Here is a 26,727-nt window from a genome sequence, read left to right on the forward strand (position 1 = left end):
TTGGTTTTACAACATTCAGACATTTCATGGTGCCAGAATTCTTTATGCTGGTTTCTTCTTCTTTGGAGAGGCTACCTCTTCTGATTTTTGAAATTATTTTTGTGCAGATAGAATTGTTTTTCTCTCCGTATGTTTTTTTCTTTCCTTTTCCTCTCCCCCTTCCTATGTGGTGTGACTATAAAGTATGTTGTGTGGGACCTTTGACTTTGATTCTATAGCTGTGTTCACCTCTGTGGGCAGTTTTATATTGGCCTGTGCAGTTTGACATACATGTCAGTAGATGGCACTTATGAGTGAAAGCCAGCTGTGGCTAGCACAACTTGATATATCACAGCTTGATCCTTGTTTTCTGGGGGAGCTTCTCTGTTTCCTCAGACAATCTGTTTATCTGTGGAATTCAGAGTAGCCTGGGCTCCCTGCTCAGTCCCGGGGGCATCAAGATGGGTGTTGCTGGACTGGGTAGTCCTATCTACAGGTCCCCTAATGGCAGGCACTAGCACCAGCACTGAAAGACAACTGATTTTTGCATTGATCTTGTACTCTGAAATTATGCTGAAATCATTTATTAGCTCTACTTGTTTTCTGTCTGTATTGTATGAGATTTTTCTATATATAGAATCATGTTATCTTCAAATACACATGACTTGAATTTTTCCTTTCCTATTTGAATGTGTTTTATTTCATTTCTCGCCTAATTTCTCTGGCTAGAACTTCCAATACTATGTTTAATAGTAGTAAAAATGGACATTCTTGGTTTTTTTTTCTTTTCTTTCTGATTTTACGTTATAAGCTTTTAGTCTTTCACAATTTAGTATGCTTTAGCATTGGAGTTTTCATAAATATGCTTTATTTGGTAAGGGAGTTTTATTTCAATTAGAGTTTTCTAAGTGTTTTTGTTATGATGGGTATTAAAAGTTGTCAATTTCTTTTTCTGTGTCTAATGAGATGAACATGTTTTTCTCTTTTATTCTAATATGGTGTAGTACACTGATTGACTTTCTTGTTAAACCACTTTTGCATTTCTGGGATAAATCTCACTTGTTTATTGTGTATTTATATATTTTTTAATTTTGTAAAAAAATTGTGGCAAAATACACATAACATAAAAGTTTCTGTATTAATCATTTTAAGTGTATAGTGTATTGGTATTAATTACATTCACATTGTTGTGCAAACATCACTACCATACATCTCCAGAATCCTTTTCATCTTGCAAAACGGAAACTTTATACCCATTTACTAATAACTCTTGACCAGGCATTGTAGATCATGCCGGTAATTCCAGCCCTTTTGGAGGTTGAGGTGGGCAGACTGCACGAGCTCAGGAGTTCGAGACCAGTATGGGTAACATGACAAAACCCTGTCTCTACCAACAAAGTAATCAACAAACAAAACCAAAGTAACATAATCTTCTCAACTATGCAAACTAATTCATATTAATAATTCCATGAAGTGTGTCCATAGCAACACAAGAACAGAAGGTGGGCCTTGTAAAGGTGGCCCACCACATTCTTTGAGGTCTTTGTCAGTCTTATCTGCCAGAGACTGTGTAGACTAGCTGCAGATAAAATTCCCATTCCCTTATATCTTGCCCTGAAATTTATCTGAAGTTAAAGGGAATGGGTTGCCCAAAGAGAAGTGTCCAGAGACGTAGATGATGCAGGAAGAAATGTTGTAGAACCCCACCCCCACCTCAAATGATAACTCTACATTTCTCCCTTCCACCATCCCATGGCAACCAACATTCTACTTTGTGTCTCTATAAAATCAAGTATGCTGTGTACCTCATAAAAGTGGAATTATTACATATTTGCCCTTTTGTGACTGGTTTATTTCACTTAACCTAATGTTATGTTCTCAGGGTTTATTCATGTTTTCTCATGTGTCAGATTTTTCTTCCTTTCTAAGAGTGAATAATATTCCGTTATATGTATAAACCAAATTTGCTTACCCATTTATCTGTTGATGAGCATCTGGATTACTTTCACCTTTTGACTTTGTGAGTAATACTATTATGAATATGGCTAAACAAATATCTCTTTGATGTGTTGAGTTTAATTCTTTTGGATATATATCCAGAAGTGGCATTTCTGGGATATGTGGTAATTCTGTTTTTAATTCTTTAACTGCCTTAATATTGTCCTTAACAGCTGCACCATTTTACATTTCCATCAGTAGGACCTGAGGTTTCCAATTTCTCCACATTCTCACCAGCACTTGTTATTTTCTTTTGTTTTCTTAGCCTTTACTTATTTGATTTAATTATTGCTTATTTAGTAATAAATGTATAATACAGTATTACATATTATATATTATAAATTTATATTATATATCATATATAAATTTATATTATTATAAATGTATAATTTATAATTTAATGGGCACAATAATTGTACATATTTATGGGGTGTACTGTAGTATTTCAGTACATGTATACAATGTGTAATGATCAAGCAGGATGATTAACATATCTATAACCTCAAATATTTTTCATTTCCTTGTGCTGGAAACATTAAAAATCTGCTCTTCTAGGTATTTTAAAATATGCAATAAGATGTTGTTAACTATAGTCACTCTATACTGCTATAGAACACTATTACTTATTCCTTTTATATAGTTGAACTTTTGTATCTGTTAACCAACTTCTGGCTATCTCCCTTACTTCTCTACCTCTACTAACTATCCTGCTATTTCTTTCTTTTTTTAATTGCATTTTAAGTTATGGGATACATGTGCAGAACATGTAGGTTTGTTACATAGGTATACATGTGCCGTGGTGGTTTGCTGCACCCAACAATCCATCATCTACATTAGGTGTTTCCCCTAATGCTATCCCTCCCCTACTCCCCCAACCTCTCGACAGACCCTGGTGTGTGATTTTTCCCTCCCTGTGTCTGTGTGTTCTCATTGTTCAACTCCCACTTATAGGTGAGAATATGTGGTTTGGTTTTCTGTTCCTGGTTTAACCTTGGAAGGGTGTATATGGGAAGGAATTTATCCATTTATTCTAGATTTCACAGTTTATTTGCATAGAGGTGTTTTTAGTATTCTCTCATGGTAGTTTGTATTCCTGTGGGGTCAGTGGTAATAACCCCTTTATCATTTTTTATTGTGTCTATTTGATTCTTCTCTCTTTTCTTTTTTATTAGTCTGGCTAGTAACCTATCTATTTTGTTAATCTTAGCAAAAAATCAGCTCCTGGATTCATTAATTTTTTGAAGAGTTTTTCACATCTCTATCTTCTTCAATACTGCTCTGATTTTAGTTATTTCTTGTCTTCTGTGAGCTTTTGAATTTGTTTGCTGTTGCTTCTCTAGTTCTTTTAATTGTGATGTTAGGGTGTCGATTTCAGATCTTTCCTGCTTTCTCCTGCGGGCATTTAGTGGCCTAAATTTTCCTCTAAGCACTGTTTTAGCTGTGTCCCAGGGATTCTGGTACATTGTGTGTTTGTGCTCATTGGTTTTAAAGAACATCTTTATTTCTGCCTTCATTTTGTTATTTACCCAGTAGTCATTCAGGAGCAGGTTGTTCAGTTTCCACATAGTTGTGCAGTTTTGAGTGAGTTTCTTAATCCTGAGTTCTAATTTGATTGCACTGTGGTCTGAGAGACTGTTTGTTATGATTTCTGTTCTTTTACATTTGCTGATGAGTGTTTTACTTTCAATTATGTGGCTGATTTTAGAATAAGTGCAGTGTGATGCTGAGAAGAATGTATATTCTGTTGATTTGGGGTGGAGAGTTGTGTAGATGTCTATTAGGTCCTCTTGGTCCAGAGCTGAGTTCAAGTCCTGAATATCCTTGTTAATATTCTGTCTCATTGATCTGTCTAATTTTGACAATGGGGTGTTAAATTCTCACATTATTATTGTGTGGGGATCTCAGTTTCTTTGTAGGTCTCTAAGAACTTGTTTTATGAATATTGGCGCTCCTGCATTGGGTGCATATACATTTAGGATAGTTAGCTCTTCTTGTTGCATTGATCCCTTTACCATTATGTAATGCCCTTCTTTGTTTCTTTAATCTTTGTTTGTTTAAAGTCTGTTTTATGAGAGACTAGGATTGCAAGCCCTGCCTTTTTTTTTTTTTTTTTTTTTTTTTTTTTTGCTTTCTAATTGCTTGGTAAATCTTCTTCCATCCCTTTTATTTGAGCCTTGGTGTGTCTTTGCAAGTGAGATGTGTCTCCTGAATGCAGAACACTGATGGGTCTTGACTCTTTGTCCAATTTGCCAGTCTGTGTCTTTTAACTGGGGTATTTAGTCCATTTACATTTAAGGTTAATGTTGTTATGTGTAAATTTAATCCTGTCATTATTACGCCAGCTGGTTATTTTGCCCATTAGTTGATGCAGTTTCTTTATAGTGTTGATGGCCTTTACAATTTGGTATGTTTTTGCAGTAGCTGGTTCTGGTTTTTCCTTTCCATATTTAGTGTTTCCTTCAGGAGCTCTTGTAAGGCAGGCCTGGTGGTGACAAAATCTCTCAGCATTTGCTTTTCTGTAAAGGATTTTATTTTATTTCTTCACTTTGAAGCTTAGTTTGGCTGGATATAAAATTCTGGGTTGAAAATTCTTTTCTTTAAGAAGGTTGAATATTGGCCCCCACTCTCTTCTGGCTTGTAGGGTTTCTGCAGAGAGATCCACTGTTAGTCTAGTGAGATTCCCTCGGTGGGTAACCCGACCCTTCTCTCTGGCTGTCCTTAGCATTTTTTCCTTCATTTCAACCTTGGTGAATCTGACAGTTATGTGTCTTGGGGTTACTCCTCTCAAGAAGTATCTTTGTGGTATTCTTTGTTTTTTCTGAATTTGAATGTTGGACTGTCTTGCTAGGTTGGGGAAGTTCTCCTGGATAATATCCTGAAGAGTGTATCCCAACTTGGTTCCCCTTTCCCCATCAATTTCAGGTACACCAATCAAATGTAGGTTTGGTTTTTTCACATAGTCTCATATTTCTTGGAGGCTTTGTGTATTTCATTTCATTTTTTTTTTCTCCAATCTTGTGTTCAGGCTTTATTTCATTAAGTTGATCTTTAATCTCTGATATCCTTTCTTCCACTTGATAGATTCAGCTATTCATACTTATGTATGTTTCATGAAGTTCTTGTGCTTTGTTTTTCAGCTCCATCAGGTCATTTATGTTCTTCTGTAACCTGGTTATTCAAGCTAGCCATTTGTCTAACCTTTTTTCAAGGTTCTTAGCTCCCTTGCATTGGGTTAGAATATACTCCTTTCTCTCAGAGAAGTTTGTTATTACCTGCCTTCTGAACCCTACTTCTGTCAATTCATCAAACTCATTCTCTGTCCAGTTTTGTTCCCTGCTGGTGAAGAGTTGTGATTCTTTGGAGGGGAAGAGGTGTTCTGTTTTTTTTTTGAATTTTCAGTCTTTTTTTACTGGTTTTTCCTCATCTTCATTGATTTATCTACCTTTGGTCTTTGATGTTGGTGACCTTCAGATGGGGTTTTTGTGTGGACATCCTTTTTGTTGGTGTTGATGCTATTGCTTTCTGTTTGTTAGTTCTCCTTCTAACAGTCAAGCCCCTCTGCTGCAGGTCTGCTGGGGTTTGCTGGAGGTCGACTCCAGACCGTGTTTGCCTGGGTATCACCAGCGGAAGCTGCAGAGCAACAAAGATTGCTGTCTCTTCCGTCTTCTGGAAGTTTGTCTCATTGGGGCACCCACCAGATGCCAGCAAGAGCTCTCCTTTCTGAGGTGTCTGTTAACCCCTGCTTGGAGGTGTCTCCCATCAGGAGCCACGGGGTCAGGGACCCACTTGAGGAGGCAGTGTTTCCTTTAGTAGAGCTCAAACGCTGTGCTGGTAGATCTGCTGCTCTCTTCAGAGTCAGCACGCCAGAATGTTTAAGTCTGCTGAAGCTGCGCCCACAGTTGCCCCTTCCTCCAGGTGCTCTGCCCCAATGAGATGGTAGTTTTACTTATAAGCCCCTGATTGGAGCTGCTGCCTTTTTTTCAGAGATGCCCTGCCCAGAGAGGGGGAATCTACAGGGGCAGTCTGGCTACAGCTGCTTTGCTGAGGTGCAGTGGGTTCTGGCCAGTCCAACTTCCCAGCCATTTTGTTTACACTGTGAGGGAAAAATTACCTACTCAAGCCTCAGTAATGGTGGATGTCCCTTCCCCCACCAAACTCGTGCATCCCAGGTAAACTTCAGACCACTGTGCTGGCAGTGAGAATTTCAAGCCAGTGGATCTTAGCTTGCTGGGCTCCATGGGGATGGGATCTCCTGAGCAAGACCACTTGGCTCTTTGGCTTCAACCCCCTTTCCAGATGTGTGAAAAGTTCTGTCTCTCTGGTGTTCCAGGTGCCACTGGGGTATGAAAAAAATCTCCTGCAGCTAGCTTGGCGTCTGTCCAAATGGCTCCCCAGTTTTGTACTTGAAACCCAGTGCCCTTGTGGTGTAGTCATCTGAGGGAATCTCCTGGTCTACAGTTTGCAAAGACCACGGGAAAAGCCTAGTATCTGGGCCAGAGTGCACTATTCTTCATGGCACAATTCCTCCCTGTTTCTCTTGGCTGGCGGGGGGGAGTTCCCTGATCCTTTGGGGTTCCCGGGTGAGCTGATGCTCCACCCTGCTTTGACTTGCCCTCTGTGGGCTGCACCATCTAAACAGTCCCAATGAGATGAGCTGGGTAATTCAGTTGGAAATGTAGGAATAACCTGCCTTCTTTGTTGATCTTGCTGGGAGCTGTAGATTGAAACTCTTCTGATTCGCCCATCTTGCCAGCCACCCCCACTATTAAGTTTCTTCAAGGTAATTATTTTGAATTCCTTTTTTGAATATTTGTTGATTTTATTTTCATCAAGTTCTATTATTTGAAAGTTATTATGTCTTTTTGGTGGTGTCATATTTCTTGATTTTTCATGTTGTGTCCCTGCATTGTTGTCTATGCATGTGGTGGGACAATGGCTGTTCCAGTTTTGGAGTGGATTTCATAGAGAAAGACTTTCATCTGAAGTTGAGTGTTTGTGTGCAGGTGATGAAGAGTGGGTAAGTCAGTTTTTGAATAGATGCCGTGTGATAGTATCTATGTAGTTTCTTTAGCTGTGGTCAACATCAGCAATAATTTTGGGTGCTTCAGTGGCCTAGGTTATGGAAGTTTGCAGCAGTATCAGGAGTAGTGTAGGTTGTTAATGTCCTTGGTGTCGAAGTATTTGGGTATCCTCCTATTTTTATTTTCCTAAAATTGGAGTGACTTAGCCTAAGGGATTCCTTTTGATGTCAGCTCTGACATGGCATACACGCAGCTGCATTGGTGCTGGGTTACAAGTACAGGTCCGTGAAATTGTCATAGAGGCATCACTCTAGACTCAGGGTCTTTTAATCATGTACTGTGACACCTGGGTCTTGGGGTGCAGATTCACTCTCAGGCAGAGTTGAATGTAGATTGCCCACAGAGTCAAGATCTATGACTCTGTAGCACACCCTAGCAGCTGAAGCCCACAGACTGAGTTGTAGCTGTGAGTCTGTTTCTGAGGGTGAGGTGCAGGACAATGCCCTGACCTGCCTCTGATGTAGAAGGAGTGCTCTTTAGATTTGAGCACAGCAAGTAGAATATGGCTACTATCATTAATAAGATAGGACAGGCACACAACTGCTAAATAACCAAGCTCAAGTCAACAGATGGAAATGTTAATACTGGTTTTGTGAGTGCACTGTTCTTACTTAAGAATAATTTTTAACATGACAAGCTTAGAAAACTGTATGAAGCGGATATTACCAAGAGAGAGGATTGTCTTCATCTAGTAAGTAGACATGTTGAGAGGATCTAGTCTATTTCAGTGGTGTTGATTACACAATATTCAATATGACCCATGTCACTTGGAGAATCTAAAAGCATCATTAATTTATTGCTGACCTAGGGACTGGTTAAAAAGTAATATGTTTTGTATATTGATGGTCTCTTTCAACTAAGTATTCCTTATTCGTTGCTTTCTTTCTCCTAACTTCCAATTTATGAGAACTCCAGCCTCTGAGCCTTGGCATATGCATTACCCTTAATCACTCCTTTATCCCCTGTGACAATTAATTGCTTTATTCTCCATCTTCATCATTGTCCTTTCTCTTCACTTTGTACATTTTTTATTTATTCCTGCACTACTGCATCCTAGAACAAGTTGTCTGTTGCCTCCCATCTAGATTATAATAGTGTAGGCCCATCTTGTCATTGCAAACCCATTCTCTTTCTCTATGATTTATCCTAGGTTTTGCTGTCATATTGCTTTTTTCATATTTGTTTTTACAAAATTTCAACTTTGTAATGAATCTGGAGGCAATATTGAGTCCATGTACCTTTCTGACAGAAGAAGATAATTGCAGACTCTTGATTCAGGCTCACAGTATCTAATGATATGGCCCTAATTTACTTTTTTTATTAATTTAGATTGCGGTTGTCTACAGATAATAATGGCTTTAACACATAATGTCTTTACTTATCTCAAATACAGGGAATCTCACAGTGGGGCAATCTAGGGATAATACAGCAGCCCCAAAGCAGTAGAGAGTCAAGGGCTTTCCTTTTTCCCACTAAATTTAGTATACAGAACTTCATTTTCATGATTAAATCCCAGGATGGAGTCCACTCTACCTCCTACTTCACATTTGTGTTTTGGATATGAAAGAGGATATAGAAGAAGTGGACCTTCTGCTTTTATTTTTTGGCAAAACACTACACTGTGTGACGCAGCTAACTACAAAGAGCCTGATGAATGGAATTTTTAAGGCAAGCACGGAACAAGGGGGTAGGAAATAAAACTTGGGCAAGTTGGTCTACAGCTTCTGCTACACCATACAGTATTTTTTTTCTAGTAGTATGCTTTCCAGTTTCTATGTTGGTAACTACATAACAATGTGAGTAATTTTGAATTCACTGTAATCAAATATGCTGGTAAATAATTTGTCAGATAATTGCATTTTTAAATCATTCCTAGGAAAAGCACAACCAACAGTCTGAATTTAATATTGAAAACTTGGAAAACACTGCAGTTGACTTGTTTGCAGCTGGGACAGAGACGACAAGCACAACCCTGAGATATGCTCTCCTTCTCCTGCTGAAGCACCCAGAGGTGGCAGGTATGATCACAGATATTGAGTAAATTGATTTTCAGAAACGATGTTGGGAAGGTGTTGCTAGTGTCCTCCTTCATGATTCTCCTAGAGGAGCTTCATTATTTAAATTTCTGTGCTTCCAACTGTAATATGTTCCAAACTAATGGTGATTAAAATGGGATATATTGGCCTGGTATGGTGGCTCACACCTGTAATCCCAGTAGTTGGGAGGCTGAGGTGGGTGGATCACTTGAAGCCAGGAGTTCAAGACCATCCTGGCCAACATGGCCAAACCCCATCTCTAATAAAAGTACAAAATTTAGCCAGGCATTGTGGCACACGGCTGTAATCCCAGCTGCTCAGGAGGCTGAGGCACCGTAATCGCTTGAACCCAGGTGACGGAGGCTGTAGTGAGTCAAGATTTTGCCACTGCACTACAGCCTGGGCGGCAGAATGAGACTCTGTCTCAGAAAGAAAAAAACAGAAGAGGAAAATAAAAAGGTCATCTTTGCACGGTAGAGGAAGATAACTGAGAGAAATGAAGACAGCATAGCAGTAGCAAAAGCAATAGAGCTCTGGTCCAGTATGTCTGGATTTCATAGACAACAATTTCTGGCAGGAAGAGACAAGATAAATTGACCGGGGATTGTATGTTGGTTTTATTATGAGAAGGCCATTTTAAATAGCAAGTATATTCTTGAAGATAACTTTTCTCATTCTCAAAATTTCAGGTTTGAATGCTGGAATAGGGAAACTGGAAACTCTCCTTATTGAAGGATAAATGGTAATCCTAGAAATGTAGTGAGTCTGCCTGAGAAAATTCCTAGTCCGATAAGTATTCTAAAAAGTTAGATTCATAAGAAAGGTAATTCTGTTTACCAGAAGAGTTACCTAAAGAATGTTCCATTTAGGCAGAATATGTACCTGAGACAATTCCCGTGTAATTGGTGTTGGACAAAATAAGATATTTTAAGGGAGTCAATAATTTTGTCTTTCATGAACAACTTTACTTTAGAAATTTACTTTTAGGGACTTTTGGTTATGCTGCAGATAAGAAATATTCTTTTTTTCTCCTATGTCAGTATCCCCCATTGAAATGACAATAAGCCAATTACGAATAAGAATTAGGCCTTTTTTCGGAACAGTTACTAGCCTATTGAGTTCTAGATGATTATTTTTCAACTTTTATTATAAATTAAAGGGTACAAATACCGGTTTGTTCCATAGGTAAGTTGTGTAACACTGAGGCTTGGGGTCCCAGCTATTCCATCACACTGACAGTAAACGTATTACCCAGCAGATGGTTCTTCAGCCCACATCCCTTCCCTCCCTCCCCCATCTAGTGATCCTCAGTGTCTATTGTTCCTGTCTTTAAGTTCTTGTGTATTCAATGCTTACCTCCCACTTATAAGTGAGAACATGTGGTATTTAGTTTTCTGTTCTTGTATTAGATTGCTTAGGATAATGGCCTCCCACTTCATCTATCATCCTGCAAAAGACATAATTTTTGTTCTTTCCTATGGCTGCATAACATTCCATGGTGTATGTATTAGTCTGTTCTCATGCTGCTAATAAAGACATACCTGAGACAGGGTAAAGGAAAGAGATTTAACGGACTCTCAATTCCACACAGCTGTAAAGGCCTCACAATAAGTCTCTGATAGAGACTTATTCACTATCATGAAAACAGCATGGGAAAGTCCGGCCTCTGTGATTAAATTACCTCCCAATGAGTCCCTCCCATGACGTGGGAATTATGGGAGCTAGAATTCAAGAGGAGATTTGGGTGGGGACCCAGCCTAACCATATAAGTGTCTATTTACCACGTTTTCCTTATACAATCCAATGTTGATGAGCACATAAGTGGATTCCATTTCTTCGCTATTGTGAAAAGCACTACAGTGAACATATTGAGGTGTGTGTCTTTTTGAGAGAATAAATATTTTGGGGGCATATACTCCCTAGTGGGATTGCTGGGTCAACTGGTAGGTCTATTTTAAGTTCTTTCAGAAATATCCAAACTGGTCTCCACAGTGACTGAACTAGTTTGCATACCCACCAACAGTGTAAAAGTATTTCCATTTCTCTGCAACTTCACCAGCGTCTGTTGTTTTTGGACTTTTTAATATTAATAATTGCTATTCTGACTGGTGTGAGATGGTACTTCATTGTGATTTTGATTTGCATTTCTCTGATGATTAGTGATGTTGAGCATTTTTTCATATATTTGTTGGCTGCTTGTATGTCACATTTTGAGAGGTGCCTGTTCATGTCCTTTGCCCATATTTAATTGATTTTTTTGTTTAATGCTTGTTGATTTGTTTACATTTTTTATAGATTTTGGATATTAGACATTTAGGTCCTTTAATGTAGGAAGAGTACAGGAGATAGTCAAGAAGACTTCAACAAATTTCTAAAACACACAGAGCATATAGAGGAATGATAAATCTGTACAGAGAGGATAAACCTGTAACCAAAAAGTCAGAAGAGAAAAATTTATCAAGGACAAAAAGTTAATCAGTGTCCCTTAAATCCCCCCAATTGGTATTTGGAAGTACCAAGGGTCAAAGATGGTGGAGAATGAGACTGAAAAAGGAGGCTCTCCCTGCCTACGTTTCCTCCACAACTCTTTTCATCAGGTAACTAATTTTCTCCCACATGGAAAAGGAGGCTTATTCTCTAGAGAAACTGAGTTTAAGAAGCCCTGTACTCAGGGACACAGGGAAGTGCCAGAAAAGGCATGAGGTGTAGGCTTGAAAGGCAGATTTGGTACGGATCTGCTCCTTGAATTCAAAGACTCTTAGCTCTTTTATTCATCTTGCTTCCTAAAATTCAGTAGCTAGCTTTATCCCACAGAAAGGGAACTGATCTAGAAAAATGACATTTTTCTTTTGCCATCTTAACAGAAAATTATCTTCAATGTCCAACAGAGTGAATGAAATGAAAACATATACTGCTAGACCCAGGGTTATGGAATTTCAGGACGTGAGAATTAAATGGAAAAATCCCAAAAACTTTCAGAGCTATACCAGGTTATAGTGAAAGAATTAGGATTCAGAATTCTCAAGAACTATTAATATTATCGTGTATATTAATAGAAACAGGGTGTTTTCAAACTTGCATGTTTGCCAAAAATTTTACCTTCTATTTTCCCTTTCTCAGAAAAATGTTGGAGAATGCACTTCATTCAAATGCCTGAAACCTAGTTAGAGAATGTCCTGAGCTCCAGCAATCAGGAAACCTCACATAGGAGAATGAGAGTGTCAGGGAGGCTGCGTAGCACCAGACCTAGAAAAGAACTACTTCAGAATGGACCTGGTGGATAATTCAGAAGTGAGAGGAGACAGCAAGAACAAGAGATGTGACAGATTTTATGGGAGTTTCCAATAACTAAAAAAGAGTTTCAAACATCTGCCTGAACATTTGTAAATAATTCTAACTTGGGAAACAGAAAATTACAAATTGAAATAGAGACATGGTTAAGCCAAGGAAAGTACTAAAAATATAATTTAATCATAGCTGTCTTACCAGATAACTATATTTGTGTAGTCAGAATGATGTAAGCAATGAATACTGATATCATAAAAATTGTCATCCAAATATATTCTGGAAAAAAGCATGTGAAAAAGTGAGTATGTCTATCTGTGGGTGTGTTCAAATATGAGGTGAAGATAGAGATTAAAATTCTCATCTCTCATAATAAAAAATTATTAAATATAATATACAAAAGGATAAGTAAGAAATAGAAACAGAGTCTTTATTTTAAAATGTGGATGTATGTTCAGAAGGAGCTGCTAGAATGTTCAAAATGGTGGATTTGGAAAGTGTACAAATTGCAAACCATTGCAATTTGCGACCCTTGCCACACACAGATGCACAAATACAGTCATATATACGCATAAATCTGAGAGTATAATTTAATGTTTAAGCAACATATGTTATTTTGATATGAAATCAATCCCTGTTTTTTTTAAGACAGTAATTTCATGACTAAATTATATGCTTACTTTATGTTTTCAAACATTTTATTATTTTTATTTGTATTATTATATATACTAATGTATAATTTATACACAGATTCATCTTTTATCTTCTTTAATTTTTATGGGTACATAGTAGGTATAAATATGTTTGGGGGTACATGAGATGTTTTGATACAGGCATGCAATGTGAAATAAGCATGTCATGGAGAATGCGGTATCTATCCCCTTAAGCATTTATTTTTTGAGTTACAAACAATTCAGTTACACTCTTTAAGTTATTTTAAAGTGTACAATTTAATTATTATTGACTATTGTCACCCTGTTGTGCTATCATAGAGTAGGTCTTATTCATCCCCACCTCCCCTCCCACCCCCCACTACCCTTTTGAGTCTCTGGTAACCATCCTTCTATACTTTATGTCCATTAGTTCAATTATTTTATTTTTAGATCCCACAAATAAGTGAGAACATGCTATGTTTGTCTTTCTGTGCCTGGCTTATTTCACTTAAAGTAATGATCTCCAGTTCCCTTCATGTTGTTGCAAATGACTGAATCTCATTCTTTTTACGTCTGAATAGAACTACATTGTGTATATGTACTATGTTTTCTTTATCCATTTGTCTGTTGATGGATATTTAGGTTGTTTTGAAGTCTTAGCTATTGTAAACAGTGCTGCAACCAACATAAGAGTGCAGATGTCTCTTCAACATACTTATTTCCTTTTATGGGGGGTATATACCCAGAAGTAGGGTTGTTGGATCATATGGTTGCTTTATTTTTAGTTTTTTGAGGAACATTCAAATAGCTCTCCATAGTGGTCATACTAATTTACATTCCCACCAACATTGTATGAGGGTCCACTTATCTCCACATCCTCACTAGCATTTGTTATTGCCTGTCATTTGGATATCAGCCATTTTAACTGGGGTGAGATGACATCTCATTGTAATTTTGATTTATATTTCTCTGAGGGTCAGTGGTGTTGACCACCTTTTCGTATGCCTGTTACCCATTTAAATGTCTTCTTTTGAGAAACATCTATTCAAATCTTTTGCCCACTTTTGGATTGGATTATTAGATTATTTTCTATAGAGTTGCTTGAGTTTCTTATATATTCTGGTTATTAATCTCTTGTCAGATGAATAATTTGCAAATATTTTTCTCCATTCTGTGGTTTGTCTCTTCCCTTTGTTGATTGTATCTTTTGCTGTGCAGAAGCTTTTTAACTTGATGCGATCCCATTTGTTCATGTTTGCTTTGAATGCCTGTGCTTGTGGGGTATTGCTCAAGAAATTTTTGCCTAGACCAATGTCTGGGAGAATTTCCCTAGGGATTTCCTACAGTACTTTCACAGTTCGAGGTCTTAGATTTAAGTCTTTAATCCATTTTGAGTTGATTTTTGTTTATGGCAAGAGATATGAGTCCAGTTTCATTCTTCTGTGTAGGATATTAAATTTTCCCAGCACAATCTATTGAAGAGATTGTCTTTCCCCCATTGTACATCCTTGGCACCTGTGTTAGTCTGTTCTCATGCTTCTGATAAAGCCAACACAAGACTGGGTAATTTATAAAGGAAAGAAGTTTAATGGACTCACAGTTCCACATGACTGGGGAGGCCTCACAATCATGGCAGAAGGTGAATGAGGAGCAAAGTCACGTCTTACCTGGCAGCAGGCGGAGAGCTTTGCAGGGGAACTTCCATTTATAAAACCATGAGATGTTGTGAGATTTATTCACTACCATGAGAAAAGTATGGAATAAACCACGCCTATGATTCAATTATCCCCACCTGGCCTCACCCTTGACTTGTGGGGATTATTACAATTCAAGATGAGATTTGGGCTGGGAACACAGCCAAACCATATCAGCTCCTTTGTCAAAAATGAGTTCACTCTAGGTCTGTGAAATTGTTTGTGGATTCTCTATTCTGTTCCATTGGTCAATGTGTTTGTTTTTATGTCTGTACCATGCTGTTTTAGTTAGCACAGCTGTGTAGTATAATTTGAAGTGAGATAATGTGATTCTTCCAATTTTGTTCTCTTTGCTTAGGACAGTTTTGACTATTCTGGGTCTTTTGTGGGTCCATATACATTTCAGGATTTATTTTTGCTATTTCTTTGAAGAATGCCATTGATATTTTGATAGGGATTTTATTGAAACTGTAGATTGTTTTGATAACATGGGCACTTTAACAATGTTGATTTTTCCAATCCATGAACATGAAATATTTTTCTGTTTGTGTCCTCTTAAATTTCTTTCCTCAGTGTTTTATAGTTTTCATTACAGAGATCTTTCAGTTCTTTGGTTAAATTAATTCCTAGGTATTTAATTTTATGTATGGCTACTGTAAATGGGATTACTTTTTAAATTTTCTTTTTGTTCATTGTTGGCATATAACAACACTACTGATTTTTATATTGATTTTGTATCCTTCAATTTTACTGAATTTGTTCATCAGTTCTAATAATTATCTTGTGGAAGCTTTAGGTTTTTCCTAGTAAAAGGTTATATCATCTGCACACAAGGATATTTTGACTTCTTCCTTTCCATTTTGGATAGCCTTTATATTTTTCTCTTGTTTGATTGCTCTTGCTAGGTCATCCAGTATTATGATGAATAACAATGGTGACAGTGGGCATCCTTGTCGTGTTTCTGATCTGAGAGGAAAGACTTTGCATTTTCCCGATTCAGTATAGTACTAATTGTGTGTCTCTCATATAGCTTTTTTACGTTGAGGTATGTTTCTTCTATCTCAAGTTATTTTTCATGAATTTGTATGAGGAAAGGATGTTAAATTTTATCAAATCCTTTTAAAGCATCAACTGAAATGATCATATGGTTTTTATCCTTCATTCTTTTGATATGATGTGTCACACTGCTTGATTTGCACATGTTGAACCATCCTTTCATCCCAGGGATAAATCCCACTTGGTCATTGTGAATGACCTTTTTATTGTATTGCTGAATTTGGTTTGCTCACAGTTTGTTGAAGATTTTTGCATTCGTGTTCATCAGGTGTATTGGCCTGTAGTTTTGTTTTCTTGATGTGTCTTAGTCTGATTTTGGTATCAGGGTAATACTGGCCTCATGGAATGAAGTTGGAAGTGTTCTATTTGCCTTTATTTTTTGGAATAGTTTGAGTAGGATTGGTATTAGTTCTTTAAATGTTTGGTAAAAATCAGCAGTAAAGCTAGTCAGTCTTGGGATTTTCTTTACTGGGATACTTTTTATTTTTTGTTTGATCTTGGTACTGGTCATTGCATGTTTAGGTTTTGGATTTCTTCCTGATTCAATCTTGATGGGTCATATTTGTCTAGGGATTTGTCCATTTCTTGTAGATTTTCCAATTTATTGGCATATAGTTGCTCATAGTAACCACTAATAATTCTTTGAATTTCTGCAGAATCAGTTGTAATGCCTACTTTTTAATTTGTTTCTATTTATTTGAATCTACTCTGTTTTTTTGTTTGTTTGTTTGTTTTTTGTTTTTTTCTTATTCTGGCTAAAGGTTTGTCAATTTTGTTTAACTTCTCAAAAAAAGCAACTTTTTGTTTCATTGATCTTTTGTTTTGTTTTCTTCATTTAAATTTTATTTGCTTCTGCTCTGATCTTTATTATTCCTTTTCTTCTACTAACTTTGGGTTTAATTTACTTTTGCTTTTCTAGTTCTTTAGGATGCATCATTAGATTGTTTACTTGTCAATTTTTCTCCATTTTTGATATAAGCTCTTGTAACTATAAACTTCCCTCTTACTAGTGGTCTTGCTGTAGCCCCTAGGTTTTGGTATGTTGTGTTTCCATTATCATTTGTTTCAAGAAAATTTTCAATTTCCTTTTTAATCTCTTCATGGACCCACTGTTCATTTGTGAGCATATTTTTAAATTTCCATTTATTTGTGTAGTTTCCAAATTTCCTCTTGTTATTGATTGCTGGTTTTATTACATTGTGGTCAGAGAAGATGCTTGATATTATTTCAGTTTCTTTGAATATTTTAAGACGTGTTTTGTGACCTAACATATGGTCAGTTCTTGATAACAATCCATGTGCTGTGGAAAAGAGTATGTATTCTGTAGCAGTTGGATAAAGTATTCTGCAAATATCTATTAGATCCATTTGGTCTATAGTGCAGATGAAGTTCAATGTTTTCTTGTTGATTTTCTCTCTGAATGCCCTGTGCCATGCTGAAAGTGGGGTGTTGAAGTCTCCAGCTATTATTGTATTGTGGTCTATCTCTCTCTAGTTCTAATTATAGTTCTTTTATATATCTGGGTGCTCCATTGTTGGTTGCATATATATTTAAAATTGTTCCATCTTCTTACCGAGGTGACCACTTCATTACCAATAGTGATCTTCTTTTTCTCTTCTTACAGTTTTTGTGTTGAAATGTGCTTTGTCTGTTTTAAATATAGTAACTCCTGCTCTTTTTTTCATTTCCATTGGCAGGTACTGTCTCATTCCATTCCTTTATTTTCAGCCTATGTGTGTCTTTATAAGTGAAGTGTGTTTCTTTTAGGTAACAGGTTAATAGGTCCTGTTTTTCCATCCACTATGTCTTTTGATTGGAGATTTTAGTCCATTTACATTCAGTGTTATTATTGACAAGTAAGGACTTACCCCTGCCCTTTTGTTATTTGTTTTCTGGTTGTTTCGTGGACATCTGTTCCTTCTTTCATTTCTTCCTGCCTTCCTTTATTGAAGATAATTTTCTCTGCTTACATGTGTACGGATTTTTCTTAATGCCTAGTTTATAGCAGTTACACATTTGTGCATCTGTAACAGTCCTCTCTTTAAGGTTGTGTATACTTCCATCACTATAATTTAAATTTCTAATGATGTTTGGATACCTTCATCATGATTCATGTAGCCCTGAATTGCTGTAACAAATGTGCCATTTTTTCTCCTTTTCCATCAGTTTTTACTTGTGTCTTGTCAGCTAAAGTCCAGGAAGAGATTGAACATGTGATAGGCAGAAATCGGAGCCCCTGCATGCAGGACAGGAGCCACATGCCCTACACAGATGCTGTGGTGCACGAGATCCAGAGATACATTGACCTCCTCCCCACCAGCGTGCCCCATGCAGTGACCTGTGATGTTAAATTCAGAAACTATCTGATTCCCAAGGTAAGTTTGTTTCTCCTACACTGCAACTTCATGTTTTTGAAGCCCCCAAATTTATAGCATCATTCTTATCCTCTACCATCACCAAGTGAAAGAAGTGCCTAACTCATATGTATGGCAGTTTAATGGGACTTTCTGTTGTTTCCAGTTTGGGGCTACAAAGTTTTGTAACAGGTCCTTGTGTCTGGCAGTGTGTGTTTTCCAGATTTATTATCTTTCTTCAAGATTGGTTTGGCCTCTCTTAGGTGCTTATATTTCCAAATATATTTTAAAGGTATTAGTTTGTCAATTTCCCAAAACATTGGGCTGGAATTTCTGTCAGGGTGACATTAAATTTGTAAGTCAGTTTGGAAAGAACTGAATCTTGACACCTTGAGTCTTTCCATTCCTCAATATAATTATCCTTCCAATTTATTTGGTGTTTCTTTTATTTTCCCAGGAATGTTGTGATTTTGTTGTCATGGCTTTCAAGTCTTTGGTTTTCCCTAGATAATTAATATTCTTGTTGTGGAACATAATCAGTTTTTATCATTCTGATGATGTTAATCTGTCAACTTTGCTAATTTTACTAATCACTGTTCATAATTTATTTCTGGATTCATTGTAATTTCTGTGTACATTATATGTATCTGGGTTAATATTGTTTTATTTCTTATTTTCCATTTCTCATGGGCTTAATGCCTCTTTATTGCATTCATTATTGCATTGGCTAGAATTTCTAGGAGAGTGTTGAATAGAATTGGTGACAGTGGGGATCCTTGTTTCTCATTTCTAATCTGCAGAAAGCAGTGGAAGTTTTCCATTTCAATATCGAGAATGATGCTTGAAGTAGATTTTGGTAGTTTTTCTTTTTATAAGATTAGAGAAGTTTGCTGTCATATATATATATATGTCATCATTGTGTATAAAATCTTATCAATCAATTCTGGGCATCTATTTATACAATTGTGTGTTAGTCCATTTCCATTGCTATAAAGGAATATCTTTGGCTGGGTAATTTATTTAAAAAGAGTTTTATTTTGGCTCATGGTTCTGCAGGCTGTACAAGAGGCATAATGGGAGCAGGCATCTCCTCCTAGTGAGGACTTCAGGTAGCTTTCAATCATGGAAGAAGGTGAAGGGGAAGCAAGCGTGTCACATGGCAAGAGAGGGTGTAAGGGAAAAAGGGGTAGAAGTAACTTTAAACAACCAGCTTGTGTGTGAACTAACAGAATATGGACTCACTTATTATCATGGGAAGTGCTTTAAGCCACTTATGAAGAATTCATCCCCATGTCCTAAATACCTCCCACCAGACCCCACCTACAACATTGGGAATCACAATGAGATTTGAAGGGGACAAATATCCATTCAACATCAGATTACATATATTTGGCTTACATTCCTCACTAAATAAAAATAAGTATCCACATAAAGATGAACTGACCTTCTTCATATTGTTTAGGACTTCAGTGTTTACATTCACAAGAGATTTAGTTTATAATTTTCTTTCCCAGAATTTTCAAGATTTTTGATATTAAGATTATATCAGCCTTATAAAACTAGGCGAAAAAAGTTTCCTAATGTGAGTCTGTTTTTATTGCCATTCCCTCTCCCCACTTTTCTTCTTGTGATAACTTAGTTGTATCTTTGAAATGTCTGATAAATTTTGGTTAAATACCAGATGTTATATATAAGAAATTGCAGAATTGCAAAGGAAGTTTATATTCTTTAAAGAAATATTCATTCCTCTCCCATAGGCAGTCATAATGACATAACACCTGTTGTCATGATTCAGAATTGGATGTAATGCAAAGACAGCCAAAAATTGAGTGTCAGTGTTAGCCTAGCTCTCTGAGTTTCTCCTACCTCTGGAACCTTGAGACCAATTTTTATCTCAGTGGTTTTACAATGCGTTCTATCACATGGTTTCTGTATTTATCCAGACACTCCAGTTGCCATCTCAAAACTACTTTTTCCAAGTAAAACCATAGTCTCCAATGCACTGCAATATTATTAGTGAAATAAAAAATAATATAACTGAAACTTGTATTTTCAAGGGGAAAAAGCAATGAGATTGGTAAGGTTGCAATTACTAATGTCATCTTTTGAAGAAGACAGAATTGATAATTTACTGAGAGATTATGCGGCTTACCCTAATGGTCACTGATTTAATACAAGAAAAAATACTTCAATGCACTCTGTCTTCACAAACACAGGAGGTAACCAGAGAAGATTTTTGTTTCTCAAAATTAGGGTCTGACGGTAATAGTAATGAAACTTACTTCTTCTCCTATAACTAATTAAATGAGAAATATACTGAAGAATCAGGCAGGAGTTGCCAGTCTCCCCAGTTCACTGCATCAGCTTTGGTGACCTGCTGGAGGGGAAATGCTGCATCTGATGAGCTTCTTCACTCACCCCCATGCAGGGCAACTCATGCTGTGTCTGGTGTCTTTTGAGCCCTGAGAAGCCAGAGCCCAAGGGAATTACCCATTGAATCCCTTCTTCATGGAATAGCCCAGTACAGAAAAATGCAACACTGTGTGGCCAATTCTACCCTCTTTACAAATCAGATATATGTGTTCTTCTGTCACAGGCTGGATCCATTTATCTAGCTGGAGATAGTAGTCTGAGACAGGAGTTGGCAAATTTCTGTAATGGGTCAGATAGTAAATATTTTAGACTTTTCCGGCCATGTGGTTTCTGTTGCAATTTTTGACATCTGCTATTGTAGCATGAAAGCAGTCATAAACAATCTGCAAATGGATGAGGATTGATATGTTCCAATTTTTATAGAAACAAATGTAAATTTCCCATAAAATGTTTGTTTCAAAAATATTATTTCTTATTTGCATTTGTTCAATGTAAATACTTTTAGCTCACATACTATACAAAAACAGGTGGCAGGATGGATTTGTGCAGTGAGTATTTTTTCTTGATGCCTAATAAAAGAAATTCCTGTCCAGCAGAATTTTCTGCAAAGATGTGCGATTGATTTGTGCTTTTGTGTCCTATTTAAAAAATATTTGTCAGCACAAGACTCCAAAGACTGGCTTTTAACTTTCCCAGAATTTTTTTGTTTTAGCTCTTATATTTAGAACAATGACATATTTCAAATTAATTTTTATTCATAATATGAAGTAATAGTGGCCATGCTTCAATGTCTATAAATTTCTACTTATTCGAGTAACATTTGTAGAAATAAATCTGCGTTGGCATCTTAATAACATTTTAATATAGTACTTGTTTAGAAACATTCAAGGGAATATTTTTAAAAAACAAAATTATAGACTATTTATATAGAAATTTAGGGGGTAGAATTTTTCCTCACCTTTGCATTATAACATTTTTTTAAATAAATAACATTACACACACATATGTGTATGTACATATGGCAGTGTGTATATATATCTACTTTGATATCTGTCCATCCATCTATTTATGCCTCAATACTTGAGTATGTATAGCACAATAACAATGGTTTTCTCCTACATGATAATAATAGCATTCATACTGTGGAGTTATTAGTAAAACATTATTATTTACTATACAGCTTATATTTAAAATGTCCCACTTTTTAAAGAATATTTTAATCACTTTTTTCTTTCAATTCATTCTCCAGTCAAGAAGTAGGCACATAATTTCGGTATCCTGATATTTTCATCTCCTGTAATCAAGAAGAGTCCATTTCCTCTGTTTCCTTTCAGTATGTTGATCTCTGTGAAGAGCTGAAGTCATTAGTCATTTAAATTTTCCTGGGGCTCATTTTGTATGATTGTTTTCTAGATATTATATTCCAGTTATGACTTTGGCAAGAAAGCTACATAGTACTTTGAATATCCCACTGAATCACAGTGGTGAGGCAGGGGCACATAATGTCACATATGCCATTATTGGGTTGTGCTAAGATTCTCACCTAATAAGTTGGAATCTGCCAGATCTCTCCATTGAAGGGGTTCTGCTTTTTATGTGTAAATGATGAAAATCTATGGCATGGTACTGTAAGACTGAACACCCTGCTTCCCAAATTACACATCCAATGGTTTTATCTTTCATTGCCTGACCTGATGATCTTGACCTGAATGGTTACAAATAGGTGATTTTTCTAATTTCATCATTCCTTCTGTATTTTTAAGCTAGGATAAATCTGTAATGAATATCTCTCCCATATCTTTAAATGAAGACAAACAAACTGCATGACAATGACAAGAGCTCAATAGTTTTGTCCTTGCCACTACACTTGTTACCATCCCAGAAGACGTCATTTGAAACTCAATCATGTGTTTATTCACAAATGCCCTGGGAACAGATACTGTGCCCATTTCCCATGTCAACAAAGACTTCAACTTTAAGTCATAATCTACACATAAGGTTGGTGAAAACTGAAATGATGGAATAGGGCAGCAAGTGTGGACAGCCACTAGTGTCCAAGCTTGATGAAAAGGAGAACAGACTCAGAAGGTTGCACCCAAATATCCAAGTACTCTGGACTTCAAATGTGATTTCAGGGCACTTTAGCAAGTTTATTTTCTCTGGTCTTAAGCTCATGCCTCTTATTACTTGGTCTATGCATCTGGAAATGGTACTGCTCTTCTTTGGAATGGGATTTCCTCATCTGCACATCAAAAGATTTAACTACATGACTACCACTCCGTCTTCAACCTTCATGACTTCTTTACATTTCAGTTCATCTATGTCTCTTGTTTCTAGGGTACAACCATATTAATTTCCCTGACTTCTGTGCTACGTGACAACAAAGAATTTCCCAACCCAGAGATGTTTGACCCTCGTCACTTTCTGGATGAAGGTGGCAATTTCAAGAAAAGTAACTACTTCATGCCTTTCTCAGCAGGTAATATAAATGTATTTCCATTTGTGTCTCAGGGTATAAGACAACTTTTTTGATCAGTTGGAACTTACGTGTGCCTCCTCTGCAGTGGTACAGTTACTCTTTGTACATGATCAAGAGCACTGTTCTGAATGTCTGTGTACTCCCTGCTCATGATACATCCTAATTATTGGGCCAGATTAGTGGGCTTTGGGGAGTTAATCCAATTCTTCCAAATTGAGAAAGCTGAAGTATAGGTTGGTTGAATTCTGCCTCTAGATACACCACTGAGGTACCCAAGAACTCCTCCTAGAAGATAAAACTAATTACATTTTCCTCACTAGCCATGAGGAAGTTATTTCACTCCAGAACTTCACTGAGTGTTTTCCACATGGTGTCCCTCACCCCCTAGGCTGGGCTTGTAGGATAAAATTATCCTCAAAATCCTCAAACACTGAAGAGGGTTTTAAAAGCCTCACTTATGAGTTTGGAAAACACAGCAAACAGATCATTTTAGTTCAATAGGACTGAGGCTGTGATACAGGAAAGGATAAGCTGTTGGGAGTTGGGAGGTAGATGGAAAAGCTGTCTGCTTGTTGTTCTCTTACACCCCAAAGTGAGGCATAAGTAACATTTTAATAGCAGTAAAGACATTTGAGCTACCTCAAAGGAGGCAGAGAGGATGAAAAGAAGAGAAGGCAGGGTTATTAAAGGAGCAGGACATTGGCTCTAAATAAAGGATATTAGAACCTTTGCCAAATAACCATGGATGGGATGAGGGGGACAGTGGGAATGTAGCAGGATACTCTGCAGTGATGCAGAGCACCACGCTCTTTCCCTAGTCATGGCCATGTATCTTGAATGTTGGATCTCCACACCTGAAATGTGTGTGCTGAGCGTCTGGTGATAGAATCTCCTTCCTTTATTCTGTGACCTTTGATGTCTGCTTTATATCCGGCACTGTAGATACCAAGAAAACAATAAAAGAAACCTTCCTTCAAGCATTCACCTTTAGCACATGTATTAGTCCATTCTTACATTGCTATAAAGAACTACCTGAGACTGGGTAATTTATGAAGAAAAGAGGTTTAATTCACTCACAGTGCCACAGGCTGTACAGGAAGCATGGCTGGGAGACCTCAGGAAACTTGCAATCATGGTGGGAGGCAGAACGTAAGCAAGCACATCTTTCCGTGGCAGAGCAGGAGAGAGAGAGCAAAGAGGAAAGCCTACATGCCTTTAAAAACCGGATCTCATGAGAACTCACTCATTATCATGAGAACAGCAAGGGGGAAATTATCCCCCATGATTTTATCACCTCTCACCAGGTATATCCCCCAACATTGGGAATTACAATTTGACATGAGATTTGGGTAAGGACACAGAGCCTAACCATATCACACACTAATGAATAAATAAATAAATACATAAATAAATAAATGATTATTAGTCTAGGTGACCCATGCTGTCTGTTTCTTCCGCCGTAACAAAATATCCAAGACTAGGTAATTGATAAATAATGGAAATTTATTTCTCACAGTTCTGAAGGCTGGGAGTTCCAAAATCGAGGTGTCAGCAAGTTCAGTGCCTGGTGAGGGCCTGTTCCTTATAGATAATGCCCCCTCTGTATCCTTATATGGCAGAAGGGCAAAAAAGGCAAAAGGGGAGAAATGGCTCCCTTGCATCTCTTGATGTTATTATTTTAGCAAGGACAGAGCCCTCCAGACTTATTCACTTCCTACAAGGCCTCATCTCTTTAGTAATGTTGCATTGGGGATTATGTTTCAACATACAAAATTGGGAGAAGCCATATTCAGATCATAGCACATTTTTCAATGGAAACATAAATATAATGTTGAAGAAATCCAGAGTAAGCAACATTTTCTTGCTCAAGAAGATGAGAAAGCGGGTATGAAAGGAGATAAAATTTGACCTATGTCCTGACTGTAGTAACAGAAAAGTTCATCTTGGCCAAAAGGAGCAGCGTGATATAAAACTTGAAACTTCGTAGTGTGCTAGAGGCTGATGATGAGTGGCTATGCCTAGAGTTGAGGGTAGGGGATGTGAAGAGTGTAAGGAATGATATGAATCATCAGACTGGAAACAGAATGTGAGGGTCCAGGTCAATCCATTGGGACTTTATTCTATAGGACAGACAGGGAAGTCATTGAAAGTTTTAAAGTAAGAAGGTGACATGTTTAGACATGTGCTCCTGAAAGTACCTAGGGGAAAAAAAAAAAATCTTTGACTGCGTATTGAGCCAGAAATACAAAGGGAAATACAGTATGTTAGCCTCCTCCTCTAGGTCCTTCTCAGTTCAACCCACTTGACAAGGAACGTATGTTTCTAAAGAAAGATTGATGAAGACGTTTAAAGTCTGTAGAAAGATTTTAATAAAGTGCTTGGCATGTAGCTGGTACTCAATAAATGTTTGTTGAATACAGAGTGCCTGTTAAGATTTGATATTAGGGGAAGAGTAAGTATGTCCATTCATTCTTTCAGTTGCCTATCCATCCATCCATTCATCCATTTATCCATCCACCCATCCATCCATTCACTCATGCATGCACCCAACCACCCATCTATCTCCTTGTCCTTCCTGTGATTCACTGAACAGTTATTGCATATTCTGTTTGTGCCAGTTATAGAGACAGTGTTTGTCACTGTCACAGTTACACATGAGGAATAACAGATCTCTGTGTTTTCTATTTTCAGGAAAACGGATTTGTGTGGGAGAAGCCCTGGCCCGCATGGAGCTGTTTTTATTCCTGACCTCCATTTTACAGAACTTCAATCTGAAATCTCTGGTTGACTTAAAGGACCTTGACACCACTCCAGTTTTCAATGGATTTGTCTCTGTGCCGCCCGTCTACCAGCTGTGCTTCATCCCTGTCTAAAGAAGAGCAGATGGTCTGGCAGCTGTTGTGCTGTCCCTGCAGCTCTCTTTCCTCCAGGGCGTTATCCACCTTTCACTATCTGCGATACCTTTTCTGGCCTGTCATCTCACATTTTCCTTTCCCTCAAGATCTAGTGAACATTCAGCTTCCATTAAGGAGAATTTCCTATGTTTCACTGTGCAAATATATCTGCTATTCTCCATACTCTCTAACAGTTGCATTGACTGTCACATAATGCTAATGCTTATCTAATGTTGAGTTATTAATATGTTTTCAGTGTTAAATAGAGAAAGATGATTTGTGTATTATAATTCAAAGGCATTTCTTCTTTGCATGTTCTAAATAAAAAAACATTATTATTTGCTGAGTCAGTTTATTAGATCTTCCTTCTTTCATGCATAACGTAGGTGAGTAATTAAACAAAATAGAGTTCCAGGAGGCCATGCTGGTTCTCAAAATGATGAGGACAGAAAGGACAAAGGGGAAGAGGGTCGGGAAGCTATTTTGGCTGAGTGTTAGAGTTACTTGAGGATTGGATTTGAAAGTGAGAAACTGTGTCCAGGAGCAGTTCCAACCTGTAGGGAAATAGTCAGAGGATTAGCCAAAGGGAGAAATGGATACTAAATGTTAGAATTCTTATATCCACATTGGTGTTTTTGTTTTGTTTTGTTTTGTTTTTGTTGTTTTTTTTTTTTTTTTTTTTTTTTTTTTTTTTTTTTTTTTTTTGAGACAAAGTCTTGCTCTGTCACCCAGGCTGGAGTGCAGTGGTACGATCTCGGCTCTCTGCAACCTCCGCCTCCCAGGTTCAAGTGATTCTCCTGCCTCAGCCTTCTGAGTAGCTGGGATTATAGGTGCATGCCACCGCG

The 26,727-nt window shown here is 37.3% G+C and overlaps 1 protein-coding gene across 6 annotated transcripts in view; it reads left to right on the forward strand.

Moving 5' to 3' along the window:
* The window catches only part of CYP2C9 (cytochrome P450 family 2 subfamily C member 9), a 44,483-nt gene extending 18,255 nt beyond the window's left edge, over window positions 1-26,228 (forward strand). For 2 of the 6 annotated variants that reach the window (XM_045361231.2, XM_045361229.2), the window contains exons 6-9: window positions 8,935-9,076; window positions 17,949-18,157; window positions 22,847-22,988; window positions 25,680-26,228. In XM_045361231.2, the coding sequence (XP_045217166.1) occupies window positions 8,935-9,076; window positions 17,949-18,157; window positions 22,847-22,988; window positions 25,680-25,861 (675 nt within the window). In that variant the 3' untranslated portion in view covers window positions 25,862-26,228. Of the gene's footprint in view, window positions 1-7,108; window positions 8,727-8,934; window positions 9,077-17,948; window positions 18,158-22,846; window positions 22,989-25,679 lie in introns of those variants that run through there. The other 4 variants (XM_074002242.1, XM_045361230.2, XM_074002243.1 and 1 more) reach the window with 3 other exon arrangements.
* Window positions 26,229-26,727: the final 499 nt, after the last annotated feature.

This window comes from Macaca fascicularis, chromosome 9 (genome assembly GCF_037993035.2).
Source record: "Macaca fascicularis isolate 582-1 chromosome 9, T2T-MFA8v1.1".
Taxonomy (NCBI): Eukaryota; Metazoa; Chordata; class Mammalia; order Primates; family Cercopithecidae; genus Macaca; species Macaca fascicularis.